Source organism: Alosa alosa, chromosome 10, assembly GCF_017589495.1.
Source record: "Alosa alosa isolate M-15738 ecotype Scorff River chromosome 10, AALO_Geno_1.1, whole genome shotgun sequence".
In the NCBI taxonomy this organism is placed as follows: Eukaryota; Metazoa; Chordata; class Actinopteri; order Clupeiformes; family Clupeidae; genus Alosa; species Alosa alosa.
The window spans coordinates 20,561,541-20,581,361 of record NC_063198.1 but is presented as its reverse complement, the minus strand read 5'-3'; the positions used below and the strand labels follow the sequence as shown (position 1 = coordinate 20,581,361).

The 19,821-nt window shown below is 44.3% G+C and overlaps 1 protein-coding gene across 6 annotated transcripts in view; it reads left to right on the top strand.

Moving 5' to 3' along the window:
* Positions 1-16,604, top strand: part of LOC125302452 (low-density lipoprotein receptor-related protein 1-like) — a 159,986-nt gene extending 143,382 nt beyond the window's left edge. For 4 of the 6 annotated variants that reach the window (XM_048255625.1, XM_048255624.1, XM_048255622.1 and 1 more), the window contains 25 exons: positions 25-147; positions 1,028-1,153; positions 1,350-1,466; positions 2,301-2,407; positions 2,991-3,123; positions 3,463-3,585; positions 4,000-4,122; positions 4,448-4,585; positions 4,971-5,096; positions 5,425-5,544; positions 5,862-6,136; positions 6,443-6,621; positions 6,898-7,004; positions 7,132-7,251; positions 7,674-7,850; positions 8,332-8,472; positions 8,799-8,972; positions 9,435-9,596; positions 9,851-10,034; positions 10,424-10,525; positions 10,894-10,964; positions 11,314-11,407; positions 11,748-11,786; positions 12,712-12,856; positions 14,684-16,604. In XM_048255625.1, the coding sequence (XP_048111582.1) occupies positions 25-147; positions 1,028-1,153; positions 1,350-1,466; positions 2,301-2,407; positions 2,991-3,123; positions 3,463-3,585; positions 4,000-4,122; positions 4,448-4,585; positions 4,971-5,096; positions 5,425-5,544; positions 5,862-6,136; positions 6,443-6,621; positions 6,898-7,004; positions 7,132-7,251; positions 7,674-7,850; positions 8,332-8,472; positions 8,799-8,972; positions 9,435-9,596; positions 9,851-10,034; positions 10,424-10,525; positions 10,894-10,964; positions 11,314-11,407; positions 11,748-11,786; positions 12,712-12,856; positions 14,684-14,824 (3,347 nt within the window). In that variant the 3' untranslated portion in view covers positions 14,825-16,604. The remainder of the gene's footprint in view (positions 1-24; positions 148-1,027; positions 1,154-1,349; positions 1,467-2,300; positions 2,408-2,990; positions 3,124-3,462; positions 3,586-3,999; positions 4,123-4,447; positions 4,586-4,970; positions 5,097-5,424; positions 5,545-5,861; positions 6,137-6,442; positions 6,622-6,897; positions 7,005-7,131; positions 7,252-7,673; positions 7,851-8,331; positions 8,473-8,798; positions 8,973-9,434; positions 9,597-9,850; positions 10,035-10,423; positions 10,526-10,893; positions 10,965-11,313; positions 11,408-11,747; positions 11,787-12,711; positions 12,857-14,683) is intronic. The other 2 variants (XM_048255626.1, XM_048255623.1) reach the window with 1 other exon arrangement.
* The last annotated feature ends 3,217 nt before the right edge of the window (positions 16,605-19,821 follow it).

The following is a 19,821-nucleotide window of genomic DNA, read 5'->3' as shown; positions in this document are numbered from 1 at the left end:
TTCTATCCCTCTGTCTCTCCACAGCGGAGGTCACATGTGCTCCTAACCAGTTCCAGTGTACCATCTCCAAGCGCTGTATCCCACGCGTGTGGGTGTGTGACCGTGACACAGACTGTGTGGATGGCTCCGACGAACCTGCCAACTGCAGTAAGGACCTCATATTCCACACACAGACACTTCTCTCCACTCACAGACCGTTGTCTGCTTCATTTCCCATAGATGATAAGGTAACACTACTTGACGGGTGAGTTCATAACACATTCATAACAGCTGTCATAAACTGCACATAAAGCATTCATGACTGTTTCATGAGACATGACTCAACATTCATACCAAACCTTTCATGCATGTGGAAGACAGAACGACGACAACTTGTCAAAATAAAAGTCCAACAATCGCAAAACAGCATTGCCGTTTTCGTTCCAAACCTCTTACCTGATCACGTCACATCTGAGTCTATGGGCTACTCCAGTGCCAAAATGACAGAACATGGTCAAGCAAATCATGTCCAACCGTCCCAGGTTACACAAATATGGGTCAGCTGAATGTAGTTCACCTCCCAGTGTTAAACTCAGTGATTACGAATACTTCACAACTTGTGTAGTAAAGTGACATTTAATGTAGACTTCATAAGATATTCATGAAATATTTACAAAGGCTGGAGAGATTAAATTAATGGTATCCAGGTTACACAAATACGATGTTGGACTTTTATTTTGACAAGTTGTCGTTGTTCTGTCTTCCACATTCATGAAAGGTTTGGTATGAATGTTGAGTCATGTCTCATGAAACAGTCATGAATGCTTTATGTGCAGTTTATGACAGCTACTATGAATGTGTTATGAACTCACCCGTCAAGTAAAGTGTTACCGATGATGATTAGTATGGCATCCTCTGAGACTCATTTCTTTGATAAGTTTATACACTTTTAAGATCTAACCACGACTTATGCTGCATCTGCCAGGGTATTAGTTTTGGATATGCATCTTGAAATGTGTGTGTGACTGTTTATGTTTATTCACTGCAGCTCAGATGACCTGTGGTGTGGATGAATTCCGCTGTAAGGAGTCTGGTCGCTGCATCCCAGCACGCTGGAAATGCGATGGAGAGGATGACTGTGGAGATGCATCAGACGAACCCAAAGAGGAGTGTGGTAAGGGAGGGACAGAGGGACAAAAAGTACCAAGAGAAAAAAGCAAAGCAGATTTTTTTTATAACATTATAGCATTTTTGTAACGCTACAATTTTGAAGAAATGTTATGGTTGAATGTTAGTAGTTTTTCTCAGTAATGTTTGTGTGTGTGTGTGTGTGTGTGTGTGTGTGTGTGTGTGTGTGTGTGTGAGCTCAGACGAGAGGACGTGTGAGCCATATCAGTTCCGCTGTAAGAACAACCGCTGTGTGCCCGGGCGCTGGCAGTGTGACTATGACAACGACTGCGGGGACAACTCTGACGAGGACAACTGTGGTAAGTTATCCAACTATACACACCAGATATTGTTAGTGTGAAAAAAGTCACCTTCTCAAAAAAATTAATTAATTTCTCTAATGCATAGGTATGTATGACGGAGCACAACTTTATAACTTATTAAAACTCAATCGTTTTCAAACTATTCAGATCTGTGAAAGGAACTGTGTGTGTGGGTGTGTGTGTGTGAGAGAACGTGTATACGTTTGTGTGCGTGTTTGTGTGTGCGTGCGTGTGTGTGTGTGTGTGTGTGTGTGTGTGTGTGTGTGTACGTGCATGGTGATATCAGCACATCAGCACCGCCGGTTTGTCCTTCTCACGCCACACACCACATTCTCTCATGTCTGGTCTCGGTCACTCTGCACTCGTGTAGCTCATTGCTTTTGTTCACTGACATGCGTTTCACGTCCATCTTGTTCTTCTCATTTCACACTCCGTCCATGCGGGTCCAGGCGAGACACAGGTAGGTGGACGTCTCCATTCATTAAACAAAACAAAACAAAACAAAATGGCTGCTACACCCAGTGTTCCCTATCCCTCTCTCAAAGCGTTTCCACAGCAACCGCGTGTTCCATCCTCCCCATCCCATCCCCATGCTGTACCCTCCCCCCTTGCCCCCCCCCCTCCATCCCTGTGTGAGCCTGATGCCCCCACTTCTGCACCTCAAAACTGCATCCTCAGAAACCCTCTGACAGGGAGTGTGATTCCCCAACACCCTAAGATCCTCAGTGGCTATCTACTAATATAACCCCTCCTTTCTCTCTCTCTTTCTCTCTCTCATTCTTTCTTTTTGTCTGTCTTGCTGTCTTTTTGTGTTTTCGGTCATCTCTCTAGTTCCTCGTAAGTGCTCTGAGAGTGAGTTTGCCTGCACCAACGGTCGCTGCATTGCTGGTCGCTGGAAGTGTGATGGCGACCATGACTGTGCTGACGGATCAGATGAGGTAAACTCACACACACACACACACACACACACACACACACACACACACACCACAGACACATCTGCCTCACAATCTAATCATAGCAGTCATTCTTACTTGTCTGAAGTGATTCCTGTGAGGACCTGTGACAAGGACAAACAGGACTGCTCACACTGTGTAGCTGTCAAGACAAACACACACACACGCACACACACACACACACACACACACGCACACACACACAATCAAGAGTTTCAGGAGATGTGAATCCACATCGACATAGTGAGACACAGATACTGTATGTGATTATATCTGTTATAAACACATCACTCAGCAGCTGTTATGTGTGTGTTAGTGTGTGTGTGTGTGAATAGGAGTACCTTGGCTGCTGTGTTTATGTAATTTCCCCAAATACCCCTAAGCATTACTGATGGTGCATTAGCAAAAACAAAATGATTATGGGCAATGCCTTCACCCATGTTAACTTGTGTCTCCACAACATGTGTAGCCACCTGAAAGTGTCTTGGCAGTTCTTCTAGCAGGAACTATGTAATGCAAAAATATATTATATCTATTGTGTTGTGTGTGTGTGTGTGTGTGGTAGGATGGCTGTGAAGTGAAGTGTGATAGCGACCAGTTCAAATGTAAGAACAGCCACTGCATCCCCATCCGCTGGAGGTGTGATGCCGACCCAGACTGCATGGATGGCAGTGACGAGGAAAGTTGTGACAGTGGAGGTGAGAATGTGTACAGTACACACACACACACACACACACACACACACACACACACACACACACACATACAGAGTGGACAGAGCGAAGAAAAACATAATAATACCATACACTCCTACTGTCAAGCGCACACACACACACACACACTCTCTTACATACTTAACTAAATACACACACAGCTGTCACACAGGAAAACTCTGTGTAAACCAAAAAGTAGACCAATAAGGTGATGTTTGTGTAAAGGAGTTATATAGTAGTGCACAGTATGACCATAACCCTTATTCTGTCTTTGTCTGTGTGTGTGTGTGTGTGTGTGTGTGTGTGTGTGTGTGTTTGTGTCAGTGGGTCGACACTGCCCCCTGGATGAGTTCCAGTGTAATAACACCCTGTGTAAGCCCCTGGGCTGGCACTGTGATGGAGAGGACGACTGTGGAGACAACTCAGACGAGAACCCAGACGAGTGCAGTGAGTCTCTCTCTCTTCCTCTTCCTCTACGACCTCTCTTCATCACTCTCTCTATTCTTTCTTATATGTTTTTTTGTCTTTCACTTGCTCTCTGTTTTCCTGTCCCATTCTCCTTCTCTCTCTCTCTCTCAATTGTCCTCTGCCTCTGTCTCCCCCTTTTTTTTCATTCCACTCTGTTTCACTCTGCATTGTCTCTCTTTCTCTCTCTTGACCTTTCATCACATTCTATCTTTTCACACGTCTGACATCTTACAACACCTATCCCTTGCTGTAATGGCCCTCTGTAATGCCAAAATGTGCGCACACACACACACACACACACACACACACACACACACACACACACACACACACACACACACACATTTGTTGTCTTCTCTTTCTTATTTCTCTTTCTCCCTCTACATCGCTCAGGGAGGTTCCAGTGTCCTCCAACCAGACAGTTCCGTTGTCATAACAACCGTGTGTGCCTGCCCGTTGCCAAGCAGTGCGACGGCGTGGACAATTGCGGGGACAACAGTGATGAGGTTAACTGCCGTAAGTGTTGCTCACCCCTAGCCCCCCCCTTGTCAACTTGGGTAACTGGGTAAAAGTGTCCAATACCAAGAGGCTCATTGTTGGACTTGCTCCTCAGTCAAAGTGTGAAAAGAATTTCTTTTCAAACCATTTGCTTTTGCTGAAAGCGCTTTCAGTGTGATCCATTTGAAAGTCAAGTGCTTTTTTTGCCACTTTGTTCATCATATATGAACATGACAGAAGCTATGAATTTCTCATCTGTCTTGTGTGTGTGTGTGTGTGCGGGTGTGTTTTTTTATGGCTGTGTATGTACAGTATATGTGTCAATATGTGATATTTGCTGCAGATCCTCCGCCTCCACCGGTGTGTGAGAAGGATGAGTTCAGGTGCAGTAATGGTCGCTGTCTCAGCCCTACCCTTGTCTGCAACTCCTTTAACGATTGCGAGGACTACGGCTCAGACGAAACCAACTGTGACAAGAAAGGTGTGTGTGTGTGTGTGTGTGTGTGTGTGTGTGTGTGTGTTCTTGTGTGTCTGTTTCTGTGTGTGTGTGTGTGTGTGTGTGTGTGTGTGTGTTCTTGTGTGTCTGTTTCTGTGTGTGTGTGTGTGTGTGTGTTCTTGTGTGTCTGTTTCTGTGTGTGTGTGTGTGTGTGTGTGTGTGTCTGTGTGTGTGTGTGTGTTCTTGTGTGTCTGTTTCTGTGTGTGTGTGTGTGTGTGTGTTCTTGTGTGTCTGTTTCTCTCTGTGTGTGTGTGTGTGTGTGTGTGTGTGTTCTTGTGTGTCTGTTTCTGCATGTGTGTGTGTGTGTGTGTGTGTGTGTGTGTGTGTGTGTGTGTGTGATAGTCCTGTAACTCTCTCTGCCTCCCCACAGATGTGTCCTCTAAGTGTGGTCATGAGTGCAGTGGCAGTGATGAGACTCACTGTGTGGTCAACGGCACAGAGTCCTTCTGCTCCTGCAAATCAGGCTTCCGCAGGATAGGACACTACTCCTGCGAAGGTACCATATACACACACACACACACACACACACACACACACACACACACACAAATACATATAGCCTCATACACATGTACACACACACTCCTTGCTTCCGCAGGCAAGGCAACCTTACTTTACTTTACTTTCTTTACACTTTATTTCATATCCAGGCACCTGCAGTCAATGACTTAATGCCTTTCCCTGTGCTAAGCTCCTGCCCTCAAAAACACATAGGCACACACAAAGACACACCGATATAAATACATACACACTGTATGTTCTGTATGTTGAATGTAGAAATGAGTTCTTGTGTATCAGTTGTATGTTCCCCTTCTATGCTGCAGATAAAAACGAGTGCAGCCAGTTCGGCATCTGCTCCCACATGTGCAACAACACCAAGGGCTCCTTCAAGTGCAGTTGCCACAAGCACTTCACGCGCGTCAATGACACCTGCAAAGCTGACAGTGAGTCATCCGTAATAAAACAATAGACATTCAAAACCAGGGCCTTAAATGTGTCAATTTCCTTTGTAAATGGCATATGAAAATGTCATGCACCTTCAACTCATTCTGAATCAGTTTACCAACACATGTGATGCATCTCAAAAGTATTTCAGTACATTTATGCAGTAGGTTTCATTGCATGCTAAATGATGTGATGTGAATATTTATTCCTGTATGTATTCCTTGCATTTGCACTGTGTCTCAACATCATCTCTCTCATCGACTCTCTCTCTCTTCCCCCCACCACACCACACCACACCACACACACACTCGACCAGCCATCTCGAGCGTGGGCAAAGCCCTCTACATCGCCGACGACAACGAGATCCGCAGCCTGAACCTGGGCTCGCCGTGGCTGGTGTACGCCCAGACGTTCCAGGGCGACGCCTCGGTGCGCATCGACGCCATGGACCTGCACGTCAAGAGCAACCACATCTACTGGACCAACTGGCACACGGGCCGCATCTCCTCCTACGAGCTGCCGCAGCAGCCCAGCACCACCAGCGCCAGCCGCAGCAAGAGGCAGGCCGAGCCCCGACTCACACACCTGGAGGTGAGCAGGGAAATGGGGTAGGGAGTGTGTGTGTGTGTGTGTGTGTGTGTGTGTGTGTGTGTGTGTGTGTGTGTGTGTGTGTGCGTGTGTGTGTGTGACAAAGACCGGGAGCTAGCGTGTGTGTGTGTGTTTGTGTGTTTGTGTATTTGTGTGTGCTTGTACAGGTAGAAGATGGAGTGTTTGTGTGTGAGAGAGAGAGAGAGAGAGAGAGAGAGAGAGACAGACAGATGAAGGCAGGTCAGTGCTGGTGTGCTGAAGGGAACAGCTTTAAAACTCCCCACGCTCTCTCTCCTCCTTCTCTGTCAGATCACTGGGCTCAAGATGCCCAGAGGCATCGCCGTGGACTGGGTGGCCGGGAACATCTACTGGACCGACTCGGGCCGGGACGTCATCGAGGTGGCCCAGCTGAACGGGCGCCACCGCAAGACCCTCATCTCGGGCATGATCGACGAGCCCTATGCCATCGTGGTTGACCCCCCAAGAGGGTGAGCGAGCGACTTTGGATTTTCAGAGGGAGAAAACTCAGGCTGATATGTTGTGGAGATGTTCGAGAGAGCTTAGGCTAACTTAATGGAGACGTGGAGACTAGTGAGAGAGCTCAGGCTAACATTGTGGAGATGTTGTGGAGATGTTGTGGGGACGTTGTGGCGATGTTGTTGGAATGTTGTGGGGACATTGTGGGAATGTTGTAAGGACGTTGTGGAGACATTGTAGAGATGAGTGTGTTTGTGAGCGGCTTTCTGTTGCCCTTCCCTTCACAGTAAAATGTACTGGGCTGACCGGGGCAACCACCCCAAGATTGAGACAGCAGCCATGGACGGCACCATGAGGGAGACACTCGTGCACGAGAACATCCAGTGGCCCACGGGTGAATATCACACACACACACACACACACACACACACACACACACACACACACACACACTTCTAAGTACCACCATTCTCTGGCTGTTGATTACTTTAACACACTCTCTCTGTCTCTCTCTCTCTCAGGTCTTGCCGTGGACTACTTTAATGAGCGACTGTACTGGGCGGATGCCAAGCTGTCAGTGATTGGCAGTGTGCGGCTCAATGGCAGCGACCCGGTCATTGCCGTCTCCAGCATCAAGAATAGTTGAGTACCTGTAGTGTGTGTGTGCATGTGTGTGTGTGTGTGTGTGTGTGTGTGTGTGTTTCAAAAGAAACAGTGTATGAGAGTCTGCATGCTAGCACACAGTACTCCCATACAGCAAGACTTGCGTGCTCTGAGACCAGCAGTAGCTGTTGCTAGGCATTAGTACAGGCATCAAGAGGGAGTGTAACTAAGGTGAAACTGACAGAAAAAAAAGACTTAAAACGTTTTTCTCCTCTCTTACGTCGCGCTTGCAGTCAAACTGTTCCAGCGAAATAATACTGCATGTTTTATTGTGTCAGCCTAATCAGACAAGTATGAAAGGCATTTCAATCAGTGGCAGTAGGAGTGTATGGTATTATTATGTTTTTCTTCACCCTGTCCCTCAATGTGTGTGTGTGTGTGTGTGTTTCTCTCATTTTAGTGCTCCACCATCCGTTCAGCATTGATGTCTTTGAGGACTACATCTACGGTGTGACCTACATCAATAACCTCGTCTTCCGCGTCAACAAGTTTGGCAAAGGCCCTGTAGAGCACCTGACCACCAGCATGAACCACGCCACCGACATCGCACTGTACCATCGCTACAAGCAGCCGGAGAGTGAGTACACCAAACACACACACGCAAAGAGACATTCCCCCAATCATACTGTATTTGACCACATCACAGAGGTTTACTCTGATAATGCTGTATGGTGCTAAGGACAATTGACAGTTATTGACTTTTGGGGCAATTCCATGGAAAATTACATTTTTTGTAACATCCATAACGCCAATAAAATGTGATGGTATGGGATGATGTGAATGATTACATGAAATTTGAGCATTTGCTATTTTTGGATGAAGAATGTACATGAGATTTTCCATGGAATTGCCCCATGACAGTTATTGTTCACATATTAACACACACACACACACACATATACATACACACCACACAACTTCAACTCTAACATGAACTATGGTATAGGTATCATGCAAATGGTAGTTTAAATGTATTGATAAGTGGAAAGGAAACTCCATAGCCTCTTTAAGACTCTTTCTCTCTCCCTCTCTCCCTGTCTCTCCCTCTCTCCTCTCAGTGACGAACCCATGTGACAGGAAGAAGTGTGAGTGGCTGTGCCTGCTGAGCCCCAGCGGTCCGGTGTGCACCTGCCCCAACGGACGCGTGCTGCACAATTCCACCTGCGTGGAGATGCCCACACCCACACTATCTCCTATTGGTGAGTTTACACATATGGTACACACACACACACACACTCACACTCTCACACACAAACTCACTCAGACACACACACACACACACACAGTCCTAGATCTTTCCTATCTATTATACACTAAACTAAATATATATTTACACGCAAATACACAAACAGTTGAGTGGCGTGATAGTTGTTAAACGTGGATTTCAGCATAGAAACGTTTTCCCAGAACGAGGGTTCTGTTAAACAGGGCTAATCATTGATGGGGCTAAATGTAAATGAAAAGGAATTGAATGTAAAAAATAATCTCTCTCTCTCTCTCTCCCCTCTCTCTCCCTCTCCTCCAGCTCCTCCCAGTGGACCATGCAATGTGCAGTGTCAGAACGGAGGTAGCTGCTTCCTGAATGCCCGCAAGCAGCCCAAGTGCCGCTGCCAGCCCAACTACGGAGGAGAGCGCTGTGAGATCGACCAGTGCAGAGACTACTGCCAGAACGGCGGCACATGCACCGCCTCACCCACAGGTACACACACACAATCACAATCACACACACACACACACACATACCTGGACTGCCTCACCTACCCACGCACAAACAGTAACTGTGTAACTGAGCTGCTTCACCCACAGGTAAACACACACTTTGACATGCTAACACACCTGCACTGCTGCAACAACAGGTGAACACACACACACACACACACACACATACACACACACACACACACACACACACACACAGACAGACACACATGCCTGCATTGTTTCACTTACAGGTGCACAAACCGCAAACAGGTCTCTAAATGCCTACAGAGATATACAAACACTCCTATACAACATTACCTACACACACCGACACACTCCCACTCACAGACACGTTCATTCTCTCACTTTCTCTCTATGCATTTCATCCTCTTCCTTTCTCTCTCTCTCTCTCTCTCTCTCTCTCTCTCTCTCTCTCTCTCTCTCTCTCTCTCTCTCTCAGGTTCCCCCACCTGTCGGTGTCTCACAGGCTTCACCGGCCCCAGCTGCAACCTGCGCACCTGCCAGAATTACTGCCAAAACAGCGGCAACTGCACTGTTAACCGCGGCAACCAGCCTGTGTGCCGATGCCCCAGTGACTTCCTGGGAGACCAATGCCAGTACCGTGAGTGTCACAGTGCCACCAGCTGGTGCGGAGGACAACCTCCTGTTGAGAAAACAAAGACGGTTGATCTGTCCTTTTACATGTTATTGATGTATTCACAGTATAGTATATGTTTGGTTAAATTGCTCAGGGTGCTAAAGCTTTTGTAATCTAGTTATGCAAATCTTTTAACAGTAATAGATGAACCATGTCACAACTCAGACACTAAAACTTCTCTCACTGTGTGTGTGTGTGTGTGTGTGTGTTTGTTTTAGGTCAGTGCGATGGCTTTTGCGATCATGATGGTGTGTGTCTGGAGTCACAGGACACCTCTCGCCATTGTCGCTGCCCTCCGCGTTACCTGGGCAATATCTGTGAGGTCGACAAATGCCACTACTGCCGCGATGGGAAGTGTATCCCCATCAACTCCTACCAGCCCCACGGAGACGTCACATGCAGGTACACACACACACACACACACACACACACACATATACACACAATCATACACACACACTTAATATCTTTCATTGCAGTCTTCAGATTGCTGTGTCTGTATGCTTCCCTGTTCTGAAGTGTGTAATTACAGTATGTTAATCTGCAGTAAGGATGGGCAAGTGAGCTGTGGATCCCTACTATAGGTGTATTCACAGTTCACCCCTGATATCACAAGCTGAGCTTTATGTGCAGCACTGTAATTTCAGGTCTTTGTTCATCCACAGGGCTTGATTTACAGGAATAACAGACGCTGAAAAAATGTAAAAATGTATATGTTTTATCTGTGCAGTAATATACTAAAAATAAAATTATTTGCTAATGATATACATTGTGTGTGTGTGTGTCTACAGTTGCACCAATGGAAGGATTCAGCCCAGCTGCTATACTTGTGATGAATACTGTGCTAATGGCCAATGCACCTTTAACCCCCATACACAGCTGCCAGAATGCAAGTAAGTAACATATCACCTGACACACACACCTACAAAAACATTTAGTGTATATAACATTCCAAATGACCTAGAAATAGCAACAGAATGGTGTAGAAACAATTGGATATGATATAAAAACGCCTATTCTCTGTGTTGCCCAGATATCCACTGTAATGCTGGCCTTACTTTGTCTATGCTTCTGAGTGTGCTCTCGATATAATCGGAATCGGAAGATCGAAATAATAGTGCATTCAGCCTCGGAAAACTCAATTTCTACACAGAGCCTCCTTTAATGAGTGTGCATCATCCAGTCAATATACACACACACACATACACGCAGGCAAACACACGTTGCCTTGTTGACCCATGCACCCACTGTGTGTTTGCAGGTGCTCGTCTGGTTGGGAGGGTCATCGCTGTGAGACGCCCACTTCTAATGTGAATGCTGAGACTGGAGGCCGTAAGTCTGCTGGTCCTCTCTCTTTCTCTCTCTCTCTCTCTCTCTCTCTCTCTCTCTCTCTCTCTCACTCACTCACTCACTCACTCACTCACTCACTCACTCACTCACTCACACTCTCTCTCTCTCTCTCTCTCTCTCTCTCTCTCTCTCTCTCTCTCTCTCTCTCTCTCTCTCTCTCTCTCTCTCTCTCTCTCTCTCTCTCACATCTCACACACACACACACACACACACACACACTAACACACACACACACACACACACACACCTTCGTGGATACTTCACTTTAAAGCTGTGTCAGTTGTTCCTTAGGCTATGGTTTATATTATTGTGTGTGTGTGTGTCCATACAGGCACAGCCTCTATAGTGATTCCAGTGATATTATTGTTGCTGCTGTTGTTGGTCGCGGGTGGAGCGGTATTCTGGTACAAGAAGAGAATGAGTGGGTGAGTACAACACAACAGCACACACACACACACACACACACACACACACACACACACACACACACACACACACACACACACACAGTGTTGATGGCTCCCCACACTAACTCTGCCGCTTAAGCCTTTCTACAGTACCTCTCGCTGTAAAAAATAGTCCTCTGATACTGTATGGCTCAAGCTCTTGTCACATTCTCTTTAATTAATTTTCTAGTTCACTCTGTTTCCAAATCATCTCTTGCTCTTTTTCATCTTATTGCATTTCTCTCTCTCTCTCTCTCTCTCTCTCTCTCTCTCTCTCTCTCTCTCTGCTGTGCCTAACTGCATCTCCTTTACCCCTCAGGTCTAGCAGGCAATCCAAATCCTGTTCCAGACAAGCGCGGTAACTGTTGCTAGGGTTAACACACACTCAATCATCTCATCCATCCCCTCCCTGTGGTGTTGTTCTACGTTATTCACTGCGTTGACTGTTTAAACTTCCAAGCAAACCTTTCAGTTTGGACATTCCCATCATTCCCTTGACCCCCCCTTTCCTGACGCACTAGTAGAGTGAGGTGATCTATTGACAGCGTGATTGAAATAGATCCGACTCCATTCAGGCTGTAGGGTCCAGTTGTATTCTTATCGTGTTGTTGTGGTCGCTGTTGTGTGAGCCTTGGTAGGACGTGTGCTACTGTTAGAGCATTCTTCCAAGCTTGTCCACTTGGAAAGTGCCCCGTGTTTTAGAACCCGGTGTTCATCAAACTGCCCAGTCTACCAAGCGGCCTGTAGTGTCTGTAATGCCGCCAACTTAAACTGCTGAACAGTTCAGTAGTCTTGGTAACCTTTCCTGAATAAGACATAGAATATAGCATCATAACAACAACACATAGAAATAGAAAGATAACAAATCTTATAAAGTCATACCACCTCCTTACATATATATAAACTGACACGCAAGTTATACATTTTACATTAAAGACAGTAAGTGAAAAAAGTAGAAGAGTAACGTATATATAATCTATGCAGTATTTATAATGTTTGTTTTAAGTAAGTAGAGCTTTCATAGGCCTCTTGGTAGGGCATTTTGTTAGTGAACACTGGGTTTGCTTTGGTGCCTGTGACGTGTGGCTTCAGTTGCAGGCTTCATTTTGGTGAGCGTGAGTTTTGGTGGCGCCCTCTTGTGTTGTGGCTGTGTCCCTGTGGCCGTGCACTGCTGTGGTGCTAGTGACAGTACCAGTACGACCAAGGTTCAGGAAGAGGGCTTATATATGTTTATATGAGTGGACTGGGTCATGACCTTTGCACTTTCACCTCTGTGTCTGCAGGGCTAAAGGCTTCCAGCACCAGAGGATGACCAACGGAGCCATGAACGTTGAGATTGGGAACCCGGCGTACAAGATCTACGAGGGAGAGCCAGACGACGATGTCGGAGAGCTGCTGGACTCTGACTTCACATTAGACCCAGACAAGGTGACTGTCTTCCTTTCACATATACAACCATGTTTCCAAAAAACTTGGGTTGCCATGTAATATGTAAATAAAAACAGAATTTGATAACCTGCAAATCTGGTAAACCCATATAGAAAATATCAGCTCATTTCAGTTTGGTGCCAGCAGCATGTTTCAAAAAAGTTTTTGACGGGGGCAACAAACAGCTGTAAAAGTTGTGTAATACTAAAGAACAAGAGGAACACTTTACAGCTAATTAGGATAAACGGCACTAGGGATGTAACGGTATGAAAATTTTGGTCACTATAACCGTGAGGTTAAATTATCACGGTTTTCGGTATTATCGCAATATTTTTAAAAGTGTGTTCAATATGTTCAGAAAGCTTCAAAAGTTTCAAAAAGTGTGACAGCATTTACTATATTACAAAATATAGGCAAAAACCTTATCAAAAGTGCAACATTTAAACAGGGACGCTGGAACTCATTTTCATCTGGGAGTGCACATAGAGGGAGGGTAAAAAAAATTGTTACTGAGTAGATGTGGCCTATTGCTACTGGAGATATTTTCATTCACATTCATAGGCCTACATCCTGACTGAACAAACAAACCTGGCTGAGCTGAGCATTCTTAAAGGAATTATCCGGAGTAAAATGCACTTTAGATCAATTTACGGATGATTGGGAGTACATACGTTGAGTTGACATCAAAATCATGTCATTCGGATGTGTTTTGAAAGTTTGAGTTTTTTACAGTTTTTTAGTCAAAACTTCGTTAGCGGTTAGTGACCAGGGCATGTCATTTCGCCGCTACAAAACGCTATTTTTATACCTCTTCTACAGTTCCAAACAACATTACACTTACGTGGTAGTGAGTAGAGGGTCCCTAAAGCCAAATCGAAGTATCCCGAGGTCTCCTACAGACTTTCCCCTAAAGATGGGAGCTGCAGCAGCAACATTTCCGGAAAGGTACTGGCTTGATGAAATTCATTCTGGACTCTCTATCCAACCACATAAAGACCTCGGGATACTTCGATTTGGCTTTAGGGACCCTCTACTCACTACCACGTAAGTGTAATGTTGTTTGGAACTGTAGAAGAGGTATAAAAATAGCGTTTTGTAGCGGCGAAATGACATGCCCTGGTCACTAACCGCTAACGAAGTTTTGACTAAAAAACTGTAAAATCAAACTTTCTCAAAACACATCCGAATTACATGATTTTGATGTCAACTCAACGTATGTACTCCCAATCATCCGTAAATTGATCTAAAGTGCATTTTACTCCGGATAATTCCTTTAATTCATAGCATAACGTTACCGTGGCATTGTGTGTTGTCCCGTTCACTTTTTCCTTGGTCATGTTTAATTGGCTTTGTGCCACAATTAAATCCATCAAGTAGATAACGGAATCAATAGGATACCAGTTTTGTTCCATTGTACCAGGCCTACTGTATGTCAAAAGCAGGCTTGGATGAAGCTGGGAAGGATTAAACACACGGTTTCCACTCCATGGTAATCATCTGTGATTATCATGATATTTGAAATGAAAACGGTAATTGTTATCGTCAACATTTTTATCGCGGTTTACCATTATAGTGATAATCGTTACATCCCTAAACGGCACCTAGATTGGGTATAAAAATGAGCATCCCAGAGAGAGGCAGAGTCAGCCATGTCACTGGTTCACTAAATATAACAAACTGTGTGCTTTTGGTATTCTCGGATAACATTTCAGTTATTGCCTACTTTAAAATTCCAACATTATTTTAGGTCATGACCCATTCCTGTAAATTTTGATTTTGAGTAAAGCCTCTGCTTTTTTCTCTCTCTCTCTCTCTCTCTCTCTCCAGCCCACTAACTTCACCAACCCTGTGTACGCCACCCTGTACATGGGTGCGCATAACAGCAGAAACTCGCTGGCCAGCACAGATGAGAAGAAGGAGCTTCTGTCGCGAGGGGATGAGGAGCCCCTGGTGGACCCACTGACATAGACTGTCCATTGGACCAGGCCGTACCATTCAGAGAAACACCCCCCTATTGCCTTTTAAAGAAAGAAGAGAATACGAGAGGAAGAAAATCAACAGAAAAAAATTGTGAACACTGTATAAAATGTACAAAATGAAGGACTACTTTTGTATGTGATTGCAGTATTATATTTTGTTCTTTTACAATTCTTCAACGTGAAACGAACAAGGAAAAAACATTTTCTATGAGATTTCTTTTTCTTTATTTTGGTCCCCTACCTTACACCTTAATAGCCACTACCTCTGTGCAAAATGGAACTGAAAAATTAGAAAAAAAATTACATCTGAACAATTTTAATTTTTTATTTTTGTATGAAGTGTATAGACAAAAGAAATTACACCGTTCCATTTCAATAGTGCCAACTCTGTTTTCTGTGTGAGTTATTAGGAGAGGACACACTCTGTCTTTAGCTCGCAGTCAGGAGCAATCTTGTCTTGAAAACAGTATTTTATCTTCCACCTGTCGTTAGGGCCAACCGTGGTGAGTTCATGTACAGCACATAATAAATGTCAGTCCCTGATACGGGATTGAATAGTTCCCTTTTAATTTCATAGAAGTATATGATTGTGTTCTCCTCCTTGCACAGACTTTGTTTTATTTTGTTGTTTTTTTTTCTTTTCGGTGTAGGTTATATGCCGTAAAAATAGATGTAAGCAGGAAAGTATACACATTTCATAGCTTGAATGTCCTAGAGGCTTACAGTGACATGATCATAATGTAGTCAGGAGTTGTGTCGAAGCAAATGGGATTACGAGTGAATGGGCGAAGGAACGTGTTCGTATGTGGAACGTCGAGAGGGCAAACTGCGGTGCAGTAAATAAAACCCCCTTCTGTGTCCAGCTGGTGTCTCCCGAGGCCAGCTGCTTTGGCGGAAGGGACGGCGCCACACAGTGGCGAGGGTGTGGATGTGTGCTCGCTCAGTTATGCGCATTAGTGCAACTTCAGAGTGTGGACCATAGCAGAGGGGTCCAGGGGAGGAGAGGCGGTTTCGTCGTTTTGTTTTATTTCTTCAAGTTCAATGTGTGTCCGTGCTGCGTTCGGCTCTGCTTTGGTTTCTCTGTAAAATCCAGTGATGATACATGCGTGTTCTCCACTTAAACATGAGCTGTACAATGTCTCTTTTTACAGTAACAGATTTGTTTGTTCTCTGCGCTAGCAGTGTTTTCTACAACAGGTCAGAGTAAACTGCACATTTTCCATCATGTAGATGGTTCAAGTAGCCTTTATTTTTTCCCCTTTTATTGTTGTTGTTGTCGCTCTTCGCCTACGAGCTAATGCCGTTATTCACTCATTTTTTGATTCCTGCTTTAGCTCAGCTGCTGGTCTGAGATGCTGCTTCTGTTGGAAGGTGATCAGCCATATTTTAATGCATGTTCAATACAAACAAACAAATAAGCAAACATACTGTATGTAGATTAACAAATCTTTTTAACCTACTTGTCTGCAGTCAAGCAAGGATGCTTCTTCAGTTCAGCTCTGGCTTCTGTTTTTGTTTTGTTATCAATTCAGAAAAAAATGAGTACAATCATGTTACTTTAAGATATGTGCAAAATTGTACATGCATTTTCTTTAAGGTTTTGATCAGATTTTTGTTCAGTTTTAATGAAAAGTACACATAGCTTTTATAGTACAGAATGCATGGAGGCTCAAACTTTCTTCTGGAAAGAGAATAATGTTTTAATTTTTTGCTGGAGTACTTTACAAACTAAATAACAGATATTGTTATAAATAAAACTTTAAAAATCCTCAGAGACTCAGTGTGTGTTTTCACTGATCTTGGATAGAAGTAACTAAGATAAAATCAGATAAGATAATCCTTCAATTGTTTCACCATGGAGAAATCTGAATTGTTTCAGCAGCAAAAGTGACAGCAAGTATAGAATTGACCAGAGGGGTATTCCAGAAAGGAGGTTTAACAAACACTGAGATAAAACTTAACCTCTGGGTTGTCTGAACCTGTGGCGACTAAACCCGAGCTGTCGGTTCCAAAACACGGGTTACCAGTTAGTTAAATCAACCCTGTGTTAGATAACCTAGAGTTTTGCGCGTTCACGGCGAACTTATAAAGGCATCATCTATTGAGAGTCGAAACCATGAGTGAAACTGAAGAGCACCGTATTTTTCAGAGGCGGAGTAGTCGAGGCTTACGAGGAGGAGAGAACTGTAATAACAAAAAAAGAGCAATACTTAAGCGCCTGCGTCCGAGACCTTGCTTGGCAGAGAATAGCCTAACTGACCGTGTAAATGCGCATGTTTAAGATAGCCTATTTAATGTCAAAAGAACAATTAAATAATTCACTGGACATCACGTATTGTATTGACTGCTTTGAACGATGCTTTCTTAAACTAGCCTAGTTGTAACAGATTGAGTGGGCCATAGAATTCTTTGAGAATCCCAAGTGTAATTTTCTATTTTAACGCGGGTCCTGCAGCTGTGGGCCAAGTTAAACTTTTGCGCTCCATCATCGGAAGGGTGAATGTCGGAAGGCATGGTATTGGACACATTTCGGTGCACATTTGGAAAATGTAATAAGTGATGCTGACCTGCCAGTTGGTGAAACTACACTTTAATGATCCTGGGTTTGTGTCCAGGAACTGCTTTAGCGCAAGGCAAACTTTACGCACCGACCGGCAGCTTGCCGATATGCTCTGCGTCTCCAACACTACAAAAATTCCCAGTCGGAGAGCGTGTGTAGCCTATTAAAAAAATATTTTATCACAAATGCCATCAGCATTCTTAACCAAACTTAGTGACAACATGCATACCCGACTGAGCTGTACAGCTATATTTAAACTTATTTATTCATTTTCTATAGGCTATGTTTCCCCTTTTTTGTACTGTACTTGTTTTAATTATATCTTCAATGTGTCTGAGATGTTGTTTGTCCATCTGTCTGGTGAGCCAAACACAAATGTCCACTATGGTGTAGGCTAGCTAGCCTACATTAAAGATTTATTTTATTCTATTCTAATCCACCATGCGTAATGTAGGGATGGAGAATGCTTTTCAAGTAGCCTATATTAGGATTCAGCTGAAAAACTCTAGCGCTCTTGAAAAACTCGTTTGGAAAAGAATGGATAGGCTATCATGTGATGTCGTGGTCTTATCGCCCTGTAACGGTGAATTGCACGGATGAAAATTACATTATTTTGTGCTTCTTTGTCAATCGGACCTTCGTCAAAATGAAACGCCATTGTGTGACAAGTGTAAAAATAGCGGCCTGATTGAACATGCACTGAAATAACCGAACATAATTGAACATAACCTGAACAAAACCTTCTTGAGGGGCAGAACGTCCGTCTCCTTGTCCCTGTCAGGGCTTCCTCTGAACCCAGCTGGTTCAGGTACGGAGAGATCTGTAACGCCTCCCGGAGGGCAGTGGGATGAACAGTCTGTGGTTGGGGTGAGAACAGTCTTTCATGATGCTGCGCGCCTTACTGTATGCCTTCCCTTGCCCTGGATGGCCTTGATGGAGAGGAGTGAGGAACCAGTGATGCATTGGGCAATTTTTACCACCCTCTCTGCAGTGCTTTCAAGTCGGAGGCAGAGCAGCAGCCATACCATACTGTGACACAGTTGGTGAAGATGCTCTCGATGGTGCAGCAGTAGAAATTCACCATGAACTGAGGAGACAGGTGGACCTTCTTTAGTCTCCTCAGGAAGAAGAGACACTAGTGAGCCTTCTACTGCCCACAGGTATTGCACATATTAAAGGACAAATGGGAAATACTCAAAAGATGATTTAACATCTAAAGTACTAATAAATACAAAGATGCCTTAAAATTGCACTTTGATTAGTTCTATTGTATTGTGTGGTCTGCTGGGGCGGTGCTGATCGTACAGTCTAACAGCAGCAGGAAGGAAGGACCTGCGATATCGTTCCTTCACAGGAGAGACATAGCAGGTCCTTCCTTCCTCTCCAGCCATGCTGGGAAATAAGTCACACCCAATGCAAGACACTTTGACAGCACAAAGCGATGATCAGCCTGTCACTGAAATAGCTGCTCAGTGGATGGCTGCTTCGCCACCTTATTCCTCTCTCCAACCACCTCCACTGGGTCCAGCTGAGAGCCCAGGACTGTACTGGAATGTGGAATTAAAGCATGGAAACACAACTGACACTATGGTATACTGTAGACTAACCTACTCTTCAACTTCAATGAGAATCCCCTTTCACTCTCACTGTGATGCTAATTAATGTTTGGGAGGTGTAGGACAGGGTTATTCACCTTACTCACCTGGCGGCCAGAACGAGGCTATAGGGTACACTTGCCATCACACCTCAGTCCAACAGATGGTGGTAATGCACTCCGTTTGCAAACTGCCAGGTTACTCTGGTAGGCAGTGGCAGGCCAGCAAACCCTTTTTTTCTGTGAGCTTTTTTTTGGCAGTTTATAAATGGAGCGCATTACCGCCATCTGCTGGACTGAGGTGTGATGGCAAGTGTACCCTGTAGCCTCGTTCTGGCTTACAATGGCCGCCGGGTGAATAAGGCAAATTGCACATACAGATACCAGAAGGGAATGCATCCTCTTATTTAACTCTGGGTTAGGCAGCAAGTATGGTCCTTTTCCAAAAGGCTGGCGTTAGAATAATTGTAAGGCATATGTCTGTGTGATCATATTTCCTACTGCACACACAATTCATTCACTCCAAGTTTGCACTTACACTGTTAGCATGGCACTTAAACAGTAGGCTACATGTTTCAATCTAGCATAGTTGTATTTTTATTATTTATAATGACACAAAACATTTCAATATATTTTCCCCGTATACCCCTTACACATTTTAATTCATTCTTATATAATGTATAATATATAATTGATTAATTTGTAGATTATAAATATTTATAATTGATAATAGACACCAGTATAATAATCCATCACCAGAAATAAAACTATAGTCAGCAGCAGGGATCTAGAGATTTCAGCAGAATAAACACAGGACATTTCTTTGTTGTTG